At 51.7% G+C, this 18255-nt stretch overlaps 1 protein-coding gene across 1 annotated transcript in view; it reads left to right on the forward strand.

Moving 5' to 3' along the window:
- LOC111159004 (Wnt family member 7A) overlaps nt 1-11832 on the forward strand; it is a 24145-nt gene extending 12313 nt beyond the window's left edge. Inside the window, exon 3 of the mRNA XM_022521366.1 lies at nt 10870-11832. Within this exon, the coding sequence (XP_022377074.1) occupies nt 10870-11349 (480 nt within the window). The 3' untranslated portion in view covers nt 11350-11832. The remainder of the gene's footprint in view (nt 1-10869) is intronic.
- Nucleotides 11833-18255: the final 6423 nt, after the last annotated feature.

Below are 18255 nucleotides of genomic sequence, written 5' to 3' on the forward strand. Positions count from 1 at the left end.
CCTGAGTCAAGATCCTATCCTTGGCCATGACCAGTGGGACCTGGGAGCAATGGGCAATGTGAACCACAAGCAATGAGCTGTGGGATCGGAGAACAATGAGCAATGGGACCTGGGAGTAATGACTGGTGGGAACTGGAGGTGAGCAGTGGGATCTGGGAGTAATAACTGGTGGGAACTGGGAGGTGAGCAGTGGGATCTGGGAGTAATGACTGGTAGGAACTGGGAGGGATGAGCAGTGGGATCTGGGAGGGATGAGCAGTGGGAACTGAGAGGAGAGAGCAGTGGAATCTGGGGAGGGTGAGCAGTGGGATCTGGGAGGGATGACTGGCAGGTGCTGGGAGACATCGCTGACAGGATGACCATAGTGGGGGTGGCTGGGAAAGCCTCACTGAGGAGGCAGTGTTTGCAGAGCTCTGAAGGCCACAGCAGCCTTGTGAAACCAGGCACAAAGAGAAGGGCTGGAAGCAGGAGAGATCCATGCTTGCTGAGTCCTGCCAGCATTGGTGGACAGGGCAGGATGCTCTGAGGAAGAAGACCATTTTCTGCGGCTCCTGAAGGTTTGGGGGGCAGGTCAGACAATGGGGAGAGGAATGGAGCTGCACACCCAGAGGAGGGTGTGGCAGGAGTCACGGACCACCCTGAGGTGGGATATCCTCCTCGACTGTGTGGGGGCGTCACGATCTTCCCAGTGGCCTCAGTGTGGGAGGGTCTGTGAGAGGGAGCAGTGGAATTCAATGCTGAGAAACAGCTTTGGGTTTTTTCCAATTTAGATGCCTTCAGAATGCTTTGGAGGGTGATGGAGGCTCCCAGTCACAGGAGTGCCACGCAGCATGGACTGGGTGGGAGTCCGAGGTCAGTGTCTGACCTCCCTCCCCTCAGAACCCCTTCTGCCTCCCAGAAGTTCACCCCCAGATCCTCTGGGCAGCCCCAAGAGTGCCATGGCCCAGGAGGCCAGCTTCAATAGTATCTATTTGGTGATATGAATCAAGGAATTTTCTGGAGCCAAGTTTCTCCCAAGGCCCCTCCCAGGCCTAAGAATCCTGTCCTGGGTAATTCTGGGCTCTGGGCAGCACCTGGTACATTGTTGGCACTTCTTGGGGGACCTGTCAGAGAGAGATTGATTTTTCTCCCTCCAGCGGTGCAGAAAATCCTTTCTGCTCTCCAGATAGGTTTGGGGTTGAGCTGGGGGATAGAGAAGCAGATTGAGAGTAGCCCCTCCCTACCCTCTGCAGGTATCCCCACTGCAGACCCCAACTGCTGCTACCACACTCTCTAGGACGGGGAGCTCATCACCTTCCCAGCAACCCCCATCCAGGTCTGGTCAGCTTGGTGGGGAAGGCTGGCATCTCACTGACCAGGGATCCACTATCCTGTGACTCCTCTCCAGCTGGAGTCCCCATTCTGCCCTCTGAATGGACACGCTGTCCCTCCCACCTCACCCTGCCCCAGGACAGATCTTCAGAGCAGGTGGGGCAGTGACCAGAACATCCAGAAACTGCCTTTTCTAGGCTGAGCAGCTCCATCTACTTCAGTATGGGGTCTCCAGCCCTTTTTCCTATACATACTCTGTCTCTGTCCATCTGCCAGGGCATAGCTCAGTTCTGAAAATCACATAGCAATCTCCTCCCTTACTGTGAGCACCAGACCTCAGTTAATATGACCTCGGGCTTTTTAGCAGCTTATTAGCTCATGTAAACTTTCAGTTTTTCTCAGAATATCTTATCCTGTGTTTTTGTAAATTTTTTTTAATACCAAAGATTATAGGTGTTTACCCCACTTCTGGCTGGTTTCAACCACATGTTTTAGTCTGTGAGAGAGACTGAATACTGACTGGGACTCCAGTCACATTCTCTCCTGTGGGCACCCATGCTGACTAGGGCCAGATTTCAGTGGCACCAAAAGCCTCCCCAGGCACCCCTCTTATGGGTTACTCACTATGCCAGAAATTTCCCCATCATATCTTCAATACATGCTCTTCCTCTAGCCTGGTCCTTCTTTGGGTTCCTTGTTTCAGTGCATAGTGTCCATAGCCATGAGAGGCCTGTGAGTTGCCCTGTGCCCCCAACAATCTCCCCATGGATCATTCACCAAGTATTGCTGATGTTTCCCTCCCATCCCCTCCATCTATGTCAGAGCCACTGTCGTCTCTGGCTTGTGTGATGGGGACAGTTTCTTTCCATATCACTATCCTACCACTCTGACCTTCTCTAACTTGATGTCTGCTCTGTCTGGAATGATCTCTAAAGGTGTCATTCAGACCTCACTACTCCCTTGCCTGAAAGGCCCCTAGTGGCACCTCTTGGCTGGAGGGTCATCCAGGTTCCTCCCTGCCCTGAGTGGCCAGTCCCCTGCCCCTTACCATTTCTCTCATGGACAGGCCACATCCCTCCTACCTCAGGGCCTTGGCATGTGCTGTTTCCTAGTCTGAAATGCCCTTTCCCCATCTTGCTAAATTTGGCTAAGTTTGAGCCCTCCTATTTTCTGGCTGCCAGCTCGGCCTTTGCCTTCTTGGGGGAGGCTTCCTGGAGCTGCACCCAAGCGCAGCTACTCTTGGGTCGAAACTTTTCTTTGCATTCTGTTCCACTCCTTCATGGAACACACCAATTTGTAATTAGATTCAGGAGGGCTATTATGGCTGCTCCCAGCTGGGATCTGTAGGCCCAGAGAAGGCAGGGATGGTATCTTCCTGCCTCAGGGTCCTCCCAGGTCCCCGGTAGTGGCGGTGATACCAAATGGACCGAATGGCATACAGTCAGTGCTCAATGCAAAATGAGTCAGTGAATGAACATGGATAGACACGCACTGGGTCCTTCTTTCTGCTTCCTACTGGTCAGTACCGTCTCCACGCCAGGCTTTCTCTGCCAGAGGCCAGGGAGGTGGAGGTGAATGTCCTGGCCCCATCTCCGAGGAATGTCACAGGTGGGGTTCTTGAGAAGCAGAGGCTGAGATGGTGTTGTAGGTCCCAGGTACTCAGCAGGGCTCAGCCGAGGGAAAGGGGAGGAGCAGGACTGGACCGAGGTGCTCGTGCTGCAATGTTGGCCAGACAAAGCCGTGGGAAGAACTCTGGAGCAGGTACTGCCCATCAGAGTGGCCAGACCTGTTACCCCTCCCTCTCTCGGCCTCTGGCTGCAGCCCACCCAATAAGGCTGCAGTTCTGCAACTGGGGCAGGCCCTGGAGTATCTGACCACTGGGGGCTGCATGCTGATTGCACTCCTGGCCCCATAATTTGCTGGGGCTCACTCGTGTGGGCTCACAGGCACCGGTGTTAAAGATCCAGGGATTTGTGAGCCAATTGCTAAATCATTTGTAGCTTAAAAATCAGCCATGATAGGAACATTGCTCCTGAAGAAATTAGCGAATACTACACAAGGTACAAAAGGGCTTATTTTCCTGCCCCCCACACCCCGAGCCAATTTACTAGCACCTTACTAGCTGTAGCTTGGATGCAAGACTTCTTTGAAGGGGCATCTGAATGGTATAGTTCCACGTCCACCAAGAGACCCACTGGCCTGATGGGAGATGCTGACAGGTAGACAGTCTCACAGGGCCAAGTTGACAGGTATCAATAACCCAGGACAGCCATGAAGAACCTGAGGGAGTCACTGACAATCAAGGCAGGCTTCGTGGAGGAGGTGACTTTTTTCTGACATGACAGCACATTCAAAAGGCACAAAAGACAACCCCATGAGAAGGAAGGCTCCTGTCTCCCCAAATCCCCGGCACTGGGTGCCCTCTCTGGAAGTCGCCACTCTTACCAATTTCTCATGCATTCTTTCAGAGAGATTATTCTGTGTTCTTACTAACACCCGTGCATGTATTTTTTTTCTTTCTCACACCAGTGAGCTCGTGGTCTGCATACTTTTCCGCACCTAGCTTTGTTCTCTTCCCCGTGTCTCTTGCCAATAAGCCTTCATTAGTAAGTACAGAACTGCCTTGTTCTCTTTAACAGCTGCAGGACATTCCAGTTTAGAGAATCGTCAGAATTTATGTAACCAGTCCCCATTGGTGGAACTTTTGATTCTCTTGGGCTTTCGATATTTCAGATAACCCCTCTGTGAGGTACTCTGTCATTTGGCACATGCGTGAGTCTCCCCCAGAGGGCACAGACCTGGTGGCGGACTTGTTGATTTGAGCCTCTGAGATGGCAGTAAAGATTAGCCAGGTAAGGAACAGGAGGCCAGAGCCAAGAGGTAGACAAGGACAGGCCTGGCAGTCAAGAGGAAGGGGCTCGTTCTCAGCTCACCTCAGAGGAGCCGCGTCTCGCCGCTGGCGTCACAGTCATGGCCAGTCCACTGGGTGCACTCAGACTAGGAAATTACAGAGTGTTTAGGAAGGGGCTGCTGTCCAACAACGGAGGGACGGGGGACAGCATGTAGCATAGCCACACAACGGGATGTTATTCAGTCATGACAAGGAAAGACGTATTGGTACAAGCTACACCATGCTACACGGAGGGACCTTAAAAACACTGTGCTGAATTAAGGAAACTAGACCCACAAAAGGCCATCTTATTATAGGGTGCCGTTTATGGGAAATGTCTCAAATGAGCAAATCATAAAGACAGAATACTATTTAGTGGCTGCCTGAGACGAGGGGAAGGAAGAAATAGGGAGCGACCCCTGGCAGGTATGGGGTGTCTTTCTAGGGATATGAAAATGAGGGGCCCAGTGGAGAGCAAGCAGGAGGAGTTCCCTCCTGCCCTCTAATCTCCCGCCAGGGCTTCTGCAGGTCAGGCCTAACTGGAGGTGGCAGCTGTATTCATACTGTGCCATGACCGATATCCACCAGGCCCAACCAGCCAGTCACCAGTAGCAATGGTCAGGTGCCCTATAATATCTCCTGTGGCGTGAAGCAAGGGGCAGGAGCACAGGGAGTGGTCTGGAAAGACATACAGACACACACTCCGGTCTTGCTTAAGTCCCTCCCTTTCTCTGAGCCTCACTTGCTTCACCTGTGAAATGGGATGATAATGTCCACCTCCAAGGGAATGTCAGGAAAGTCAGGGGTTTTACCTGATGAGGGGAACATGTTTCCTTCTCTTCTCCACCTGTGGCTGCGTGTTGGCTACGAGGTGGGATTTTATTGTGAGTGGGCAGGGAAGCCAGTGGAGGCCAGGAACAGGAGTGAGGATTTATAAGGTAAAATGTGAACCCTGTAGCAGCCGCTTCTTGTCTCCCCGAAAAGAGCCACCCCCTCCCCCCCGCACCACCAGCCCACTAATCTGGGGCCCCTTGCTGTGTTCAGATCCCAGGCCGTCGATGGGGTGAGAAGCGGGGGACCTCCATGTTCTCCAGAGACACTCTTGAGACACCAGACCGTGAACCTCACAGATTTGTTTTCTCCTTTACTTTCCTGCTGCATCGAGGCACCTCTCCATCCCAGGATGGTCAAACGGCAGACCCCGAGCAGGCTTCTGTGGCTGCCCTGTAAGCTGGGACCCACCAGGGCAATCAGGGACATAAAATACTGACATGAGTCCCTTGCAACCGCTCCACGCCTTCTGATCGTCCCTCCCCGCAACTTAGTTGCTCCCAGGATCCTCCGCACTTCCCCTCTGTCCAGCCCGGCAGGGCCTCCCAGACCCTGAACATTCGGGGGAGTTTGCTCTGTCTCACTGCCTGCTGGTCATGGAATAGTTTGGATGCATCCTGTTGGTGAATTTCCCTTTGGGCATTTCCTGGGCACCTGCTGTGTGCCAAGCTCTAGGAAGGTGCAAGAGGTTGTATCATCTTAGAGCCTGCAGACCCTTCAAACCCTTAGAGCTTACGTGTCCCTGGATCACAATCCAGACTGTCCCAATGGAAAGGGAGCTCTGAAGTCCCTCTAGACAGCCAAGAAGCTGGTAGCCAGCCTGGTCTCTGGGGGTGTGGGGTGGGGTCAGGGGGTGCAAAGAATGTGGCTTTGTCCCACACTTGTTTCCTCTGCTCTTGTCCCCTGCCTCGGGCAGAGGGCTGGGTGCCCATCCGGATGCCCGTCTGGGTGGCCAGTTCTGGCCAGGGCGGCTGTGATTATGCCCAGCTTAGCACAGATATAATGCAATCACCGGGGCTCTGAAAATGCAAAGTTTGCTGGGTTCACAGGCTGGACATCATCTGATGAGGGCCCCACACAAATACTGCGATGGCCTCAGGCCAGCTGTGGCCTCACAGGAAGAGGGAGGCAGTGTGCGGGAGGCTCCATGAAGTGGGAGCTGCAGCCATACCCAGCCTGACCCCAGAGTCTGACCTTCGGCACTGGGGGTCCTGGCCCAGCATCCGCTGAATGAAAACAGTCGGTGTCACAGCCTCAAAAATACCACCTATTGCTTTTTTACTAAAACCTTCAAGGATTTTTTAGAGAACCCAGTCTATTAAGGTATAATTCACACACCATCCAGGGCACTCATATAAAGTGTACAGTTCCTTGCTTTTTTTTTTTTTAACGTATTCTCAGATGTGTTCCACTGTCATCATTTTCGAGTATTTTCATTATCTCGGAGAGAAACCTGTAACCCCCAGCAGACACTCATTTCCCCCAGGCTCTTCCCAAACCACTAATCTACCTTCTGTCTCTGTAGATGTGCCTCTTCTGGACATCGCATGTAAATGCAGCCATACAATCTGGGTCTGGCTTCTGTCACTGAGCGCGATGCTTCCAAGGTCCATCCGTGTTGTAGCATGTGTCCACGCTTCATTCCTTTTTGTGGCCGAATAATGTTCCATTGTGTGTGCCTGTGCCATGTTTTCTGTATCCGTTCATCAGGTGATGGACAGTTGGGTTGTTTCCACTCTTTGGTGATTATGGGGAATGCTGCTGTTCACATTGGTTTACAAGTTTTTGTATGGGCGTATGTTTTCATTTCTCCTGAGTATATACCTAGGAGCAGAATTGCTGACTGGGTGTCTTAGTCTTTTTAGGAGGCTATGACAAAGTCCCACGGACTGGGTGATGTATAAACAACAGACATTTATGTCTCACAGTTATGGAGGCTAGAAGTCCAAGATGAAGGCACCAGCGTCTCGCCTTCTGGTGAGCACCCTCTTTCCAGTTCAAAGCCAGTGCCGTCTTACTGTGACCTCACATGGTGGAAGGGGTTGGGGTCTTTCTGGAGCCTCTTTTATAAGGCATTCATCCCATTCACGACAGCTCCATCCTCAAGACTTAAGAACCTCCCAGAGGCTCCACTTACTAGGATTTCAACACATGAATTTGGGGGTGGGCTCAAACATTCAGTTTATAGCACTGGGCCATATGATAACCCTATGTTTCACATTTTGGGGAACCACAGGGCTGCTCCATTTCACATTCCCACTGATGGTGTGTCAAGGTTTCCATTTCTCCACACCCTTGCTAACACTTGTCATATCTGTATTTCTTCTGTCAGCCATCCTAGAGGGTGGGAAGTGGCTATTCTGATTTGCATTTACCTGATGCAAATGATGTTGAGCTTAGTGCTTAGTGGCTTTTGGACCCACTGCATTTTTATAAATTGTGACATATAGCTTTTATGCAAAAAAGCTCATGGGACATTTGTGCTATTTAAAAGAAAGATTATAAAGCATCAGTGCCCCAGGTGACCTTTGTCAACCACAGCCCCTCACGCCCCACCCCAGAAACAGCCACTGTCTTGGTATTTGTGACCCTCATTTTTTGACTTCTTATTATACTTTCCCCCTCTGTAGGTGGCCTTGAACCATACGATCCACTTTTGCCTACCTTTGAACTTGATATACATGAATTCACCCCAGGGACATCTTTTCCGACTGCTTTTTGCCCTCCCCACTGTATTTCTGAGCTTGACCTCTGTTGGTGTGCTTTGCTGTAGCTGTTCATTGTCACTGTCCTGTAGGGTCCTGATGAGCGCACCTCTTAGCTTATCCATCCCACCACGCTGGACATACAGAGAGCGCCCAGTGTGAAGACACCATGAATCCACACTGGGCAGTCTCCATACGTCCATCACTGCTGCTGCTATGAACATCCTTGAACCTATTTCCTGTGCACATGAGCATTTCATTCTCTCAAGTATATGGCTTGGAAGTGAGATTTCTGAGCCGTAGGTCAGCACGTGTTATGAGACGCCACGCCGCCATGTGTGCACACCCCGCTGGCCCCGCATCCTCAGGAGCGTCAGAATCCATTCTGATTGTCCCCCAGCATGTCCGTGTTGAAATGTCTGACTACACTGCAATCTCAGTCAGCCGGAACCTGCTACCTAACCCTGCCCCCAAGCGCATCACCACACCCCTGAGCTGTGCTCTTTTCCCACGCTTCTCAAGCCAAGGCAGGAAGGAAGGCTGGACTCTTAGGAACTATATCCTCACTGACACCCAAAAGGGACATCTGTGTTATTTGATGGGGCTGCTCACCCAGGAGGTGCTCTGTCCCACTAGGTGTCCTGGAATCGGAGCATTCAGCTGGGTGAAAGCTCTGTCCCTGAACATTCTGGATGCTTGTGGCATTGCTGGCTCTTCGGATTACAGATACCGTGGTTTAAACAGGGTGGTGCTCCCTTCCCTGTGAGACCACTGACCCAAGCACTGGTCCCCTCCTCCTGGAAGCAGAGCTCTTAGGACGGGGAGGACCCTGAACACATGCGCATTCTTGGGGACAGGAACCAGATCTTGCCACCTCTGTATCCCCAGCACCGGCATTGGCCCAGGCCCAGAGACAGAGCTAATGACTATTTTTTGAATGTCTGATTCTGTTCCAGCACCCTGACTTTTGCCAGAAAAGATGGAATTGCCTTCATTCCATGCTTCAGTGAAGGCAGCTGAGGCCCAGAGAGGGGGTGTGACAATTCCAAGGTCACAAAGCAAGTAAGCGGCAGTTGGTTCAAGCAGTTGGTTCACAGCCCTCAGCAGTAAAATCTTTGCCTCTGAATGCCCCACAGACCAGCTCCAGGATTTAGCTGAGCCTCAGTTTTTACCCCTGTAAAATGGAATCATACTAACCTCATGGAGTTAAACGATGCCACTTACAGAAGCATGGGCCCAGTGCATGTACATGTGATTAATAAATGTTTAGGTATTTACTCATTAATCCACTTTTTTTTTTTTCACTATATAACAAGCAAAGTAAATTTGACAGTCCAGATGGAGACCATGAAAATGCTCAGACACTGTGACCCAGAAACTGCTCACTAGTACCTTCCCACCCTAGTGTCTGGTACACAGTAGGACCTTCATAAATGTCCACTGGGATAAAATCAGACTGAAGATGATAAGGGAAGAGAAGCTTTAGTTCCAAAGATATTTCCTTCTATAATATAGTTTTAAAAAAGAAAGAAGAAAGAAGGGAAGGAGTGAAGAGATTTTTAAAAGAACAAATCCCGAAGCCTAATAACAACCTAAATACCAAGTACCACGGGGGTTTGGTAAATGTTGTCTCCTTTGCTTGCATGGATATTCCAAGGCAGGGATCAGCAAAATATGGCTCACGGGCCATCTGTGGCCCACTGTCCGAGTAAGTAGAGAAGAATGAAACCCAGGCATTAGCTTTGCCTGTCCTTCAACTTCACATCTGTTTAATCACATAGTATGTTCTTTTCAGCATCCAACTTCTTTCTCTCAGCATTACGTCTTAGAGATCTGTTCTTCCTGTGTGTATTAGTTCATTCTTTTCTGTTGCTATCAAGTGTTTTATTGTATGATTACAATTAATATCAATTGTCACTCCCATTTTGCACAAGGGGAAACTGCAGCACAGAGGACTCAAGGAAGTTGCCCGAGGGCACACAGCAGGTTCGTGTTAGATCTGGGATTTAAACCCAGGGTCCAGCATCTGTGCTTTTCATTCCTCATACAACGCTGCGTCTCAGTGCTAGGGCAATGGGAGCCTGAGGGGAATTGGGAACTCAGAAAAAGAGGTACCCCACATAGCCTGGAGGTCAGAGAAAGCTGCCAGGGACATCCAGGGGAATGGGACATAGCCCGGGAAGGCTAAATCAGAGCCAGGGTTCCCATCTTTGGGTGTTCACCGTGCCTGGCAGATGTCTTAAGTGGTCAAGCAGATGACCTCTGAAAATACAAGCTCGAGGTCAGGGAGGCAATATGGAGAGGTGGGGACTATGGCAAGTTGAGGGACACCAGCCAGTGAAGGAGGCAGCTGCTGGGACAGCTCCAGGTGTCACTGCCCTGTGACAGTGCTGACAAAGGCTGTGGTGAGCAGGGCTGCCACGCTGCCATGTGTGGTCAGCTTTCCACCCAGCAGGTCCGCCCTCAGCCATACCAGTTAGTAAATGCTTTGAATCTCATCCTAGAGTTACCAGATGCCCTTTCTATTTGTCAAAACACAGAAACCAACCAACCAACCAACTGACTGACCCTGGAAGTCTATCTGCTGGTTTTTAAATGTTGGTTCAAAAATGATTTTAAACCTGTGCAGGCCAAGGGCACCTGGTGCGGGGCTCAGTTGGTTAAGCGTCTGCCTTCAGCTCAGGTCATGATCCTGGGGTCCTGGGATCTGGTCCCTCCTGGTGCTCCCTGCTCAACCAGAAGTCTGCTTCCCCCACTTCCTCTGCCCCTCCCCTGCTTGTACTTGCTCACTCATTCTCTCCCTCTCTTACATAAATAAATAAACAAAATAAAATAAACCTGCCCAGGTCAAAAAGATCCCTCTGTGTGTCCTGGACTGGCCTGAACGCATTTGAGCACCAATCTAATCACCAGATAGGAGTTGGGAGGGACCGGGAGAGCAAGTGGGCTCCAGGTAGAAGCACCGGTGAGAGGGATTTGAATCCAGGTCTGAGTTCCCCCACCACAAAGAACCATAAAAGCAGGAACCAGCTAGGCTGGGCATGGCAGGGCAGGGGTGGGCTGGGCTGGGGGCCACCCCAGGCCAATGCGTGCAGTGACGGGTGCTGTGCTCTTCCCCACCCACCCCTGCAGATCCTGGAGGAAAACATGAAGCTGGAGTGTAAGTGCCACGGCGTGTCCGGCTCGTGCACCACCAAGACATGCTGGACGACGCTGCCGCAGTTCCGGGAGCTGGGCTATGTGCTCAAGGACAAGTACAACGAGGCGGTCCATGTGGAGCCCGTGCGTGCCAGCCGCAACAAGCGGCCCACCTTCCTGAAGATCAAGAAGCCGCTGTCGTACCGCAAGCCCATGGACACAGACCTGGTGTACATCGAGAAGTCACCCAACTACTGTGAGGAGGACCCGGTGACGGGCAGCGTGGGCACGCAGGGCCGCGCCTGCAACAAGACAGCCCCGCAGGCCAGCGGCTGCGACCTCATGTGCTGTGGCCGCGGCTACAACACCCACCAGTACGCCCGCGTGTGGCAGTGCAACTGCAAGTTCCACTGGTGCTGTTACGTCAAGTGCAACACCTGCAGCGAGCGCACCGAGGTGTACACGTGCAAGTGAGCCCGGGACTCAGCAGTGTCGCCCTTGGGGCTGGCTGGGCACCTCCAGCCGCAAGTCAGACCGCAGGGGGGACCGGACAGCTTCCCAGCTGCAGTCACCCCGGCGGGTCTCTTCTGGGATCTCCGCGGGAGGAATGCTGAGCTTGTCTTTTCTGCTGTGGGGACACCGCTCCCAGGTTTCCCGCAGGCACCAGGTGGAAAGATCTCCCCAGAGCCCTGGACTTTTCTCTTCCATACTCACTGCTGCTCCGCCCCACCCCACACTTCGACAGGGGAGGGGGTCCTCCTCGGCTGGAGCAGAGCCTTTTGCACCAGGAGCTCTGGACCCAGGGGCCTCAACATAGCAATATTTAACAATTTATTCTGATAAAAAAATAATATTAATTTATTTAATTAAAAAGAATCCTTCCACCTCATCGGGATCCGTTTTCTGCAATCAAAGTGGACCGCTTGCTTTCTTTGCGGGATAATTTTGTCGCTAGGACAAGGAGCCAAGTAGAACTGTAAATAACTATCCTTTATGCAGATATTTCTACTAGTTGATTTTGCGAGTACCTCCCCACCCACGCCCAGCACTAGATGTTTAAAAGCAGACGTCCTTTATACATATATAGATATATATACACACACGTTTATATTTTTTTGCTGTTTGCTGCTACTTATCCAGAAATTTAAGCTGGTCCAGATTTGGAGACATCTCCCAGATTACGATTTCCATCCTTTAGTCCTCCCCAGCTCAAACTTACACCAGTAGAAGAATCCAGTTTGGAATACAGAGAGAGAGGAAAGATAATAATAAAACTCCCAACAGTTTCCATCTTTTGGAAAGTGAGCCACTGGATAAGAGAGAATATTTTGTAAGAGACTATTTTTATATGAATATTTTATTTATATTGAGTCTGCCGGTATCATTCCATGGCCTGTGCTTCTTCTTAATTCTGGTACTTGCTTTGGGGTAAGGAGGAACGAGGCCTGGTTCCCATGGGGGCCCTGACATAGCTGGGTTCTCGAGTTCTGTTAGCCAACCAGGCAGAAGTGGCCCCTGGATGCCTGGGTTGGGGTGTCATTGTTATTACCTGGGACAGGAATCAGATCCCCAGCCTAGGCCTTTTGAGCAAGGCCACTGAGCAGTAAGCTCGTAGTGAGCCACGTGGTGGGCAGGCCTGTGCCCTTGGCATTGGGTGACCATCAGAGGGCTTGATGAGTCACCACATGGCATAAACCAGTTCAGGGAGACCGCTCCCTAGCCGGATGCCCCTGCCATTGCCATGTGTCCTGAGAGGTGAGGCACAGTCCTCAGTTATGGGGCAGAAAAGCTGGGGTGAGGGGTCCCATGAGCAGCAGGACTCAGCAGGGCTTCCTGGATGTCAGGGTCCTAGGGCAGACTGGCAGAGAGGTGTGGACAAGGCCTCTCTGCTCCTACATCCAGTGCCTGCCAACCTGCAGAGCTCTCCTCCGAGAGGCTGTGGGTATTCTAATATGTGTCTGGTTGCATTTCTGTGCACGCGCAGATGCGCGCGTGTGTGTGCGTGTGTGTGTGTGTGTGTCCCTCAGGAGTCTTGGGGTAGTCACGTGACTTTGCACCTTCAAGCACCTCTGGAGTCCTGGGGTGCCTACATTGTGTGGGCTGCTGCAGCTACCCAACTCTGTGTGTGTCTCTCTCCATGTGCCTGAGAGATTCGGGGGGGGGGGGGGTGTGCACGTGGGTGTGTTTCTGTGCATCTGCTGGTCCCCAGGTGTCTCTGCTTGCGGGTGAGGTGTGGTGTGAGGCCGACCACAGGGACCTTTGGCGATTGTGTTGAGCCACCAAGAGATGGCACCTCTGAACTCTGTGCCCACAGACACTGGTGAAACTCAGATACCTCTGAGACCACAGCCTAATGGCCCCACACCCTGGGAGCCCCTTGGTGTCTAGGCTGTGTTGGAACTCCCCAATGTTAGCACTGGGCCTGGATCACAGCATGGACAAATAAAATGGCTGGATGGTTGGTTGATTTCTTCCATTGGACCATTTATTTCTTCTTTACGTGGGTGTCACGGTGGGTAGGGATGTGAAGCAATGAGTGGATGGATGGGTGAGTGGATGGATGGACGGATGGATGGATGGGGGAGTGGGTAGGTGGGTGGGTAAGTGAATGGGTGGACATCTGGTTGGGGGAGTGGGTGGGTGGATGGGTGGATAGGTAGTGGGTGGCTAGGTAAGGGAGGAGAAAATATACAGAAGCTTCTTATAGGTCCCATGTCACAGTTTATCTCTGCCCTGGAAAACCAGAGTCTACCATGAGCAAAGAGAGTTTCCAAGCTGTAGTCCTTCTCTTCCTGGCTTCATGGTGTCTGAGAATTGGGAATGTTCTGAGGCGCCTCCCCAAATACCAGAAATTACCCCCATGTCCTTCCTTAGTATCCAGATGAAAAGTATATCTGGCATGAGGGCAGCAAGGCCTACTAGAAGAATTGCCAGGTTAGCTGGCAGCCTGTCACCTGGCCCCTCAGCCCACTTTTAGTTCCCGACCCTGGGCCTGCTCCTGCTCAGAGGTCCCCAGCTCAGAGGTCCCCAGCTCAGCTGAGCTCTGAGCCTCAGCTTCTCCGTCTGTAAAATAGGACAATAATATTTATACCACAGGGTCCTCCTAGTGATGATTGTATCGTACATTGAATTGCAGAGCAATGGATGAATGATAAGTATTACTATTATTAATTATTACTATCCTTTCCATAGCTATAAGATTTTTTCAAACACAGCTTACAGTAAGAAATATTGGGCTCTGTGTTGGGCAAAGGTATTTTTTGCTCTTTGGTTTATTCCTAAATAAACCAGACTTTATTCCTAAATAAACCAGCTTTTCAATAAAACAGACATTAAAAAGGCCCAAATCTCAAGAGACTGAATCAAAATTTTAAGTAAATCTCCCACGGTTTATGGTATTTTGACAAACACCATGAGGACGGAGCAGGCTGCAAACTGAACTCGGCCTTTGGACCACCAGCTTGCACCTCTGGTTTGGACCAACCCTCTCATTTTAGAGATGGAGAAACTGAGGCCCAGAAAGAGGACTTTATAGAAGGGCTCACAGCAAGTCTAGCAGAAACAAGACAAAGGCCAGGACTTGTGCATCCTGGGAAGTTCTTTCATCAACACCGCGCACCCCAGCAGCAGCAAAATCACTTGGAGGGGTTTGGGGAGGATAAAGTTCCTATTTGTTGTTCAGACATACATATGCTTGCATACATGTGTGCGCACACACACTCACATATCCTCTGGACTTGAGTTTAAACCTCGTTCAAGGCTCCACAGGGCAGGATCTGGGCCTTCCCAAGGGCCCTAAAGGAATAGGCCTACAGGGGGTGCCCTGGCAGCTGGGCAAGGGAACACCCAGTTCTCCCATTCTCCCCTACCCCAGAGGCTCACCTTCTCTACCTCTGTCAGCTGTCCAGTCCTGGAGTCAGTCTTGGATCCTGTCTTCTTCCACCTCCTCACCCCATCCATTAGCAAATCCCATTACTCTATGTAAATATACCCAACTCTAACCACTCAGTGGGCCCACCCCAGCAGCCACTGGTGGAGGAGTCTGACTACATTTGCACCACGCCTGGGTCCCCCTCTTCCAGGTCACATGGCTGGAGCACGTTTCAGTCTCCCTTGCCCTTGAGCGTGCCCAGGGGACTAGGCTCTGGACCACGAAGTGGACGTAAAGTGCTCCACTCCCAGCCCATCACCCTTCTGCCGTGACTAGAGCCCCAGACAGACCTCACTGGCAGGCCCTGAGGGACACACACAGGCCACCCCAAGAGGTACCAGGTCATATCACAAGATGTACACCCAGAGATGTAGAGGCTGCTCACAGATTGAGCAACCTGGTTACTTGGAAGCTCGCTTGACCTTCACCATTCACCTATAATCTCAGGCACTGGCCTGGCATCAGGCCTGCCGTGTGTGTGTGTGTGTGTGTGTGTGTGTGTGTGTGTGCGCGCGTGTTGGATGCAGAGGCAGGGCGGGAATCAGGGCGTGCAGGCTGGGGCACCCAGGACACTGGGCTCCACTCGCAGCTAAGGCCTCTCTGACCGTGGAGGGACTGGGCCAGGGAGACCCTTCCAGCAGCTGAACCTCAGAGACCTGGCTGGGAAGCGCATTCAAGCTGCAGACCTGCTCCTTGTGGCTCTGAGAGTGGACCAGAACTTGGGCAGTCTGACTTGAGAGTTCTACCTCCCCCAAACCCAGCCATCTTCTGCCCTTCCCTGTGCATAGGGCTGTCAGGTGACACACGAGAGACCCAGTTAGCTCTGGATTTCAGGTAAGAACCAACAAAAGGTTTAGCACAAGTAGGTACCAGATATTAACACAGGGCCTACTTATGCTAAGAACAATTCATGGTTTATTTGAAATTCAAAATTTAACAGCCTTTATTTTTATTTGCTGAATCTGAGTGACCCAAACGGTGCCCAGGGCCTCTGGGGGCTGAGGGCCCCCACATCCTGACATCTGCCCCAGGGAGGCATGGCCCCACCACTTTCTGGTTATATACCCTGAGATCATGTCTTCTCTCTTTGGTCTGCATTATGATCCCTCTTCCCAGGGCAGACATGAGGGGTGGAGAGGGGAGCTGAGTTGTGATGAGCTTGGGTACTTTTCATCCTGGTGACATTTAGTCTCTAATTCAGAGCCTGGGGAAGTCTCAATATCCACCTAACTGCTCCCTTCACACACACCCCCACCCCTCCCCTGCCCTGCACCCCTTCCCCATCATGGGTGATCAGAGAGGACTCTGTTCTCTGCAGCCTCACCCTGACCCTCTCTGGCCTCCAACAAGACATGGCTGGAAGTTGCTCCTGGGCAACAGGCTCTTGAACACCACCCTCATCCCAGTGGCACCCATCCTACAGACAAGGAAACTGAGGCTCAGCTCCCAGCGCCCGTCATTTAGCGTTTAGTCAAGGAGCCAGGCAGCTCCATCCTGGAGCGCCAGGCCCTCCTTTTCACAGGAATGTCTTCTCCCTGCACAGCCTCCAGCCCACCAGGCAGTCCCCACCTGCTAGCCAGCACACCTGGATGGTGGCAGAGACTTGACTTGCAGCAGACACTCTGACACGGTTCTTGCCACTGGAAGAAAGCCAGGGCCGCATATCCATCAGGGACACGGCGGGGCTAAATCCGTGAGCAAGCCGGTGGACTTTTCCAATTAATATATAATTACTTCCTTGAGTTAGATCCTTTCTCTGCCAGCCTGGCCCTCTTTTCCACTGTTTCATTTTCTTCCCCTTTGGCCTCTGAAAGGATGATTGATGAATGTGGTTAAGCATCAACTCTGGGCAAAAGAGGCACAGGGTGGTGGGAACTCCAGCAGAGGGCACTGAGGAAAGAGCATAGACGGCAGTTCAGGCAGGCCGGGCGAGTTGTTGGGAGTGTAGGGTTTGGGTTCAGACACTGTGAGTTGTGTGATCCTGGGAAAGCCGCTTCACCTCTCTGGGTCTCAGCTTCCTCACCAATTTCTGAGTATTAGGGTGTGCCAGGCCCTTTCCCAAACACCTTACACGTGCTCTCATGTAATCCTTACAAGATGAGATGGACACTGAAATCAGCCTTGGTAGAGGAGTTTGGTAGGGCTGCCGAAACACGGTCCCACAGACCTGGGGGCCTTAGACAACAGAAGCTGACTTCCTGACCATTCTGGAGGCTCGAAGTGCACCATCAAGGCGTGGGCCGGATTGGTTCCTACTCAGGTCTGCAGGGGAGAGTCTGTTCCTAGCCTCTCTCCTTGGCTCCTAGAGTGCTTCTTTCTCCCTGAGCCTCTCCACATTGTCTTCCCTCCATATTCTCTGGGCCCGAATGTCCCCTTTTTATAAGAACACCAGTCATACTGGATTAGAGCCATCCAGATGGCCTCCTTTCCACTCAATCACCTCTTCAAAGACACTATCTTCAAATAAGGTCACGTTCTGAGGTCCTGGATATTAGGACTCCAACATATGAATTTGGGTGGGTGGGAGACACAAATTGACCTATAACATCTGGTTATAGGTAAGGACACTGAGGTGAAGAGTTTAAGTAATGGGTTCAAGATCACATATGCTTCAAAAGCTAAAAGTGGGATTCAAGCCTCCATTCCAGAGACCACTACTCTGAAACCCTCAGCAGCATTGCCTACTGGAAACTGAGTCAGGCACTCTAGCCTGACGGGGCTGTGCCAGGGATAGCACAGCAGAGCACAGAAAGTGTTTAGAACAGTGCCTGGCACAGAAAAAGTACCCAACAAATGTTACCTATCAATATCAAAGTCAGCCAGGCCTGGGTTCAAGTCCCGCTCTGACCTCTTGTGCTGTGTGATTTTGGAAGGGGCTTTGCCTCTCTGGGCCTCAGTTTTGTCAGCTGTGGGGAGGATGATAGTCCTTCCCTGGACAGCACAGCGAGCTTCCTCTGGCTCCCGGATGCCTTCTGAGTACATGCTGCCAGGTGTGTGGACGGCACTACAGGGAAAATCTCTCCACCTTCTCCCTAGGTTCTGGGCCCCTCCAGGTCCAAGGCCCTCTGACCTGCCCATGGCCTTAAGGGCACGGTGGACAGTCTGACCCAGGCCACACATCAGTCTAAGTTAGCAGAAGGAGAGGAGGTGGAGGAGAGAAGAATTTAATTCAAATGAGGAGGGGACAGAATTGTTGGGGGTGTCCTCTTCTGGCCAAGATGCAGCCACAGCCACCAAGTTACCCACCTGCCTAAAACCAACAAAACAGACAGGACCCATGAAGCGGTGATTGTCGAAGCACAGGATTTCAGGCCACACAGGACAATGATCCCCGTGAAACGGGGAACAAATGAAGTCAGCTCGATCATTGCTCAGCTTCCTGCCTTGAGGGTTTCCAGGCTAGGGCACGGGGACAGGGAGCTGCCACACCCAGAGTTCCCTGGGGTCCA

This window comes from Enhydra lutris, unplaced genomic scaffold (genome assembly GCF_002288905.1).
Source record: "Enhydra lutris kenyoni isolate GAN:26980312 unplaced genomic scaffold, ASM228890v2 scaffoldscaffold66, whole genome shotgun sequence".
Classification (NCBI taxonomy): Eukaryota; Metazoa; Chordata; class Mammalia; order Carnivora; family Mustelidae; genus Enhydra; species Enhydra lutris.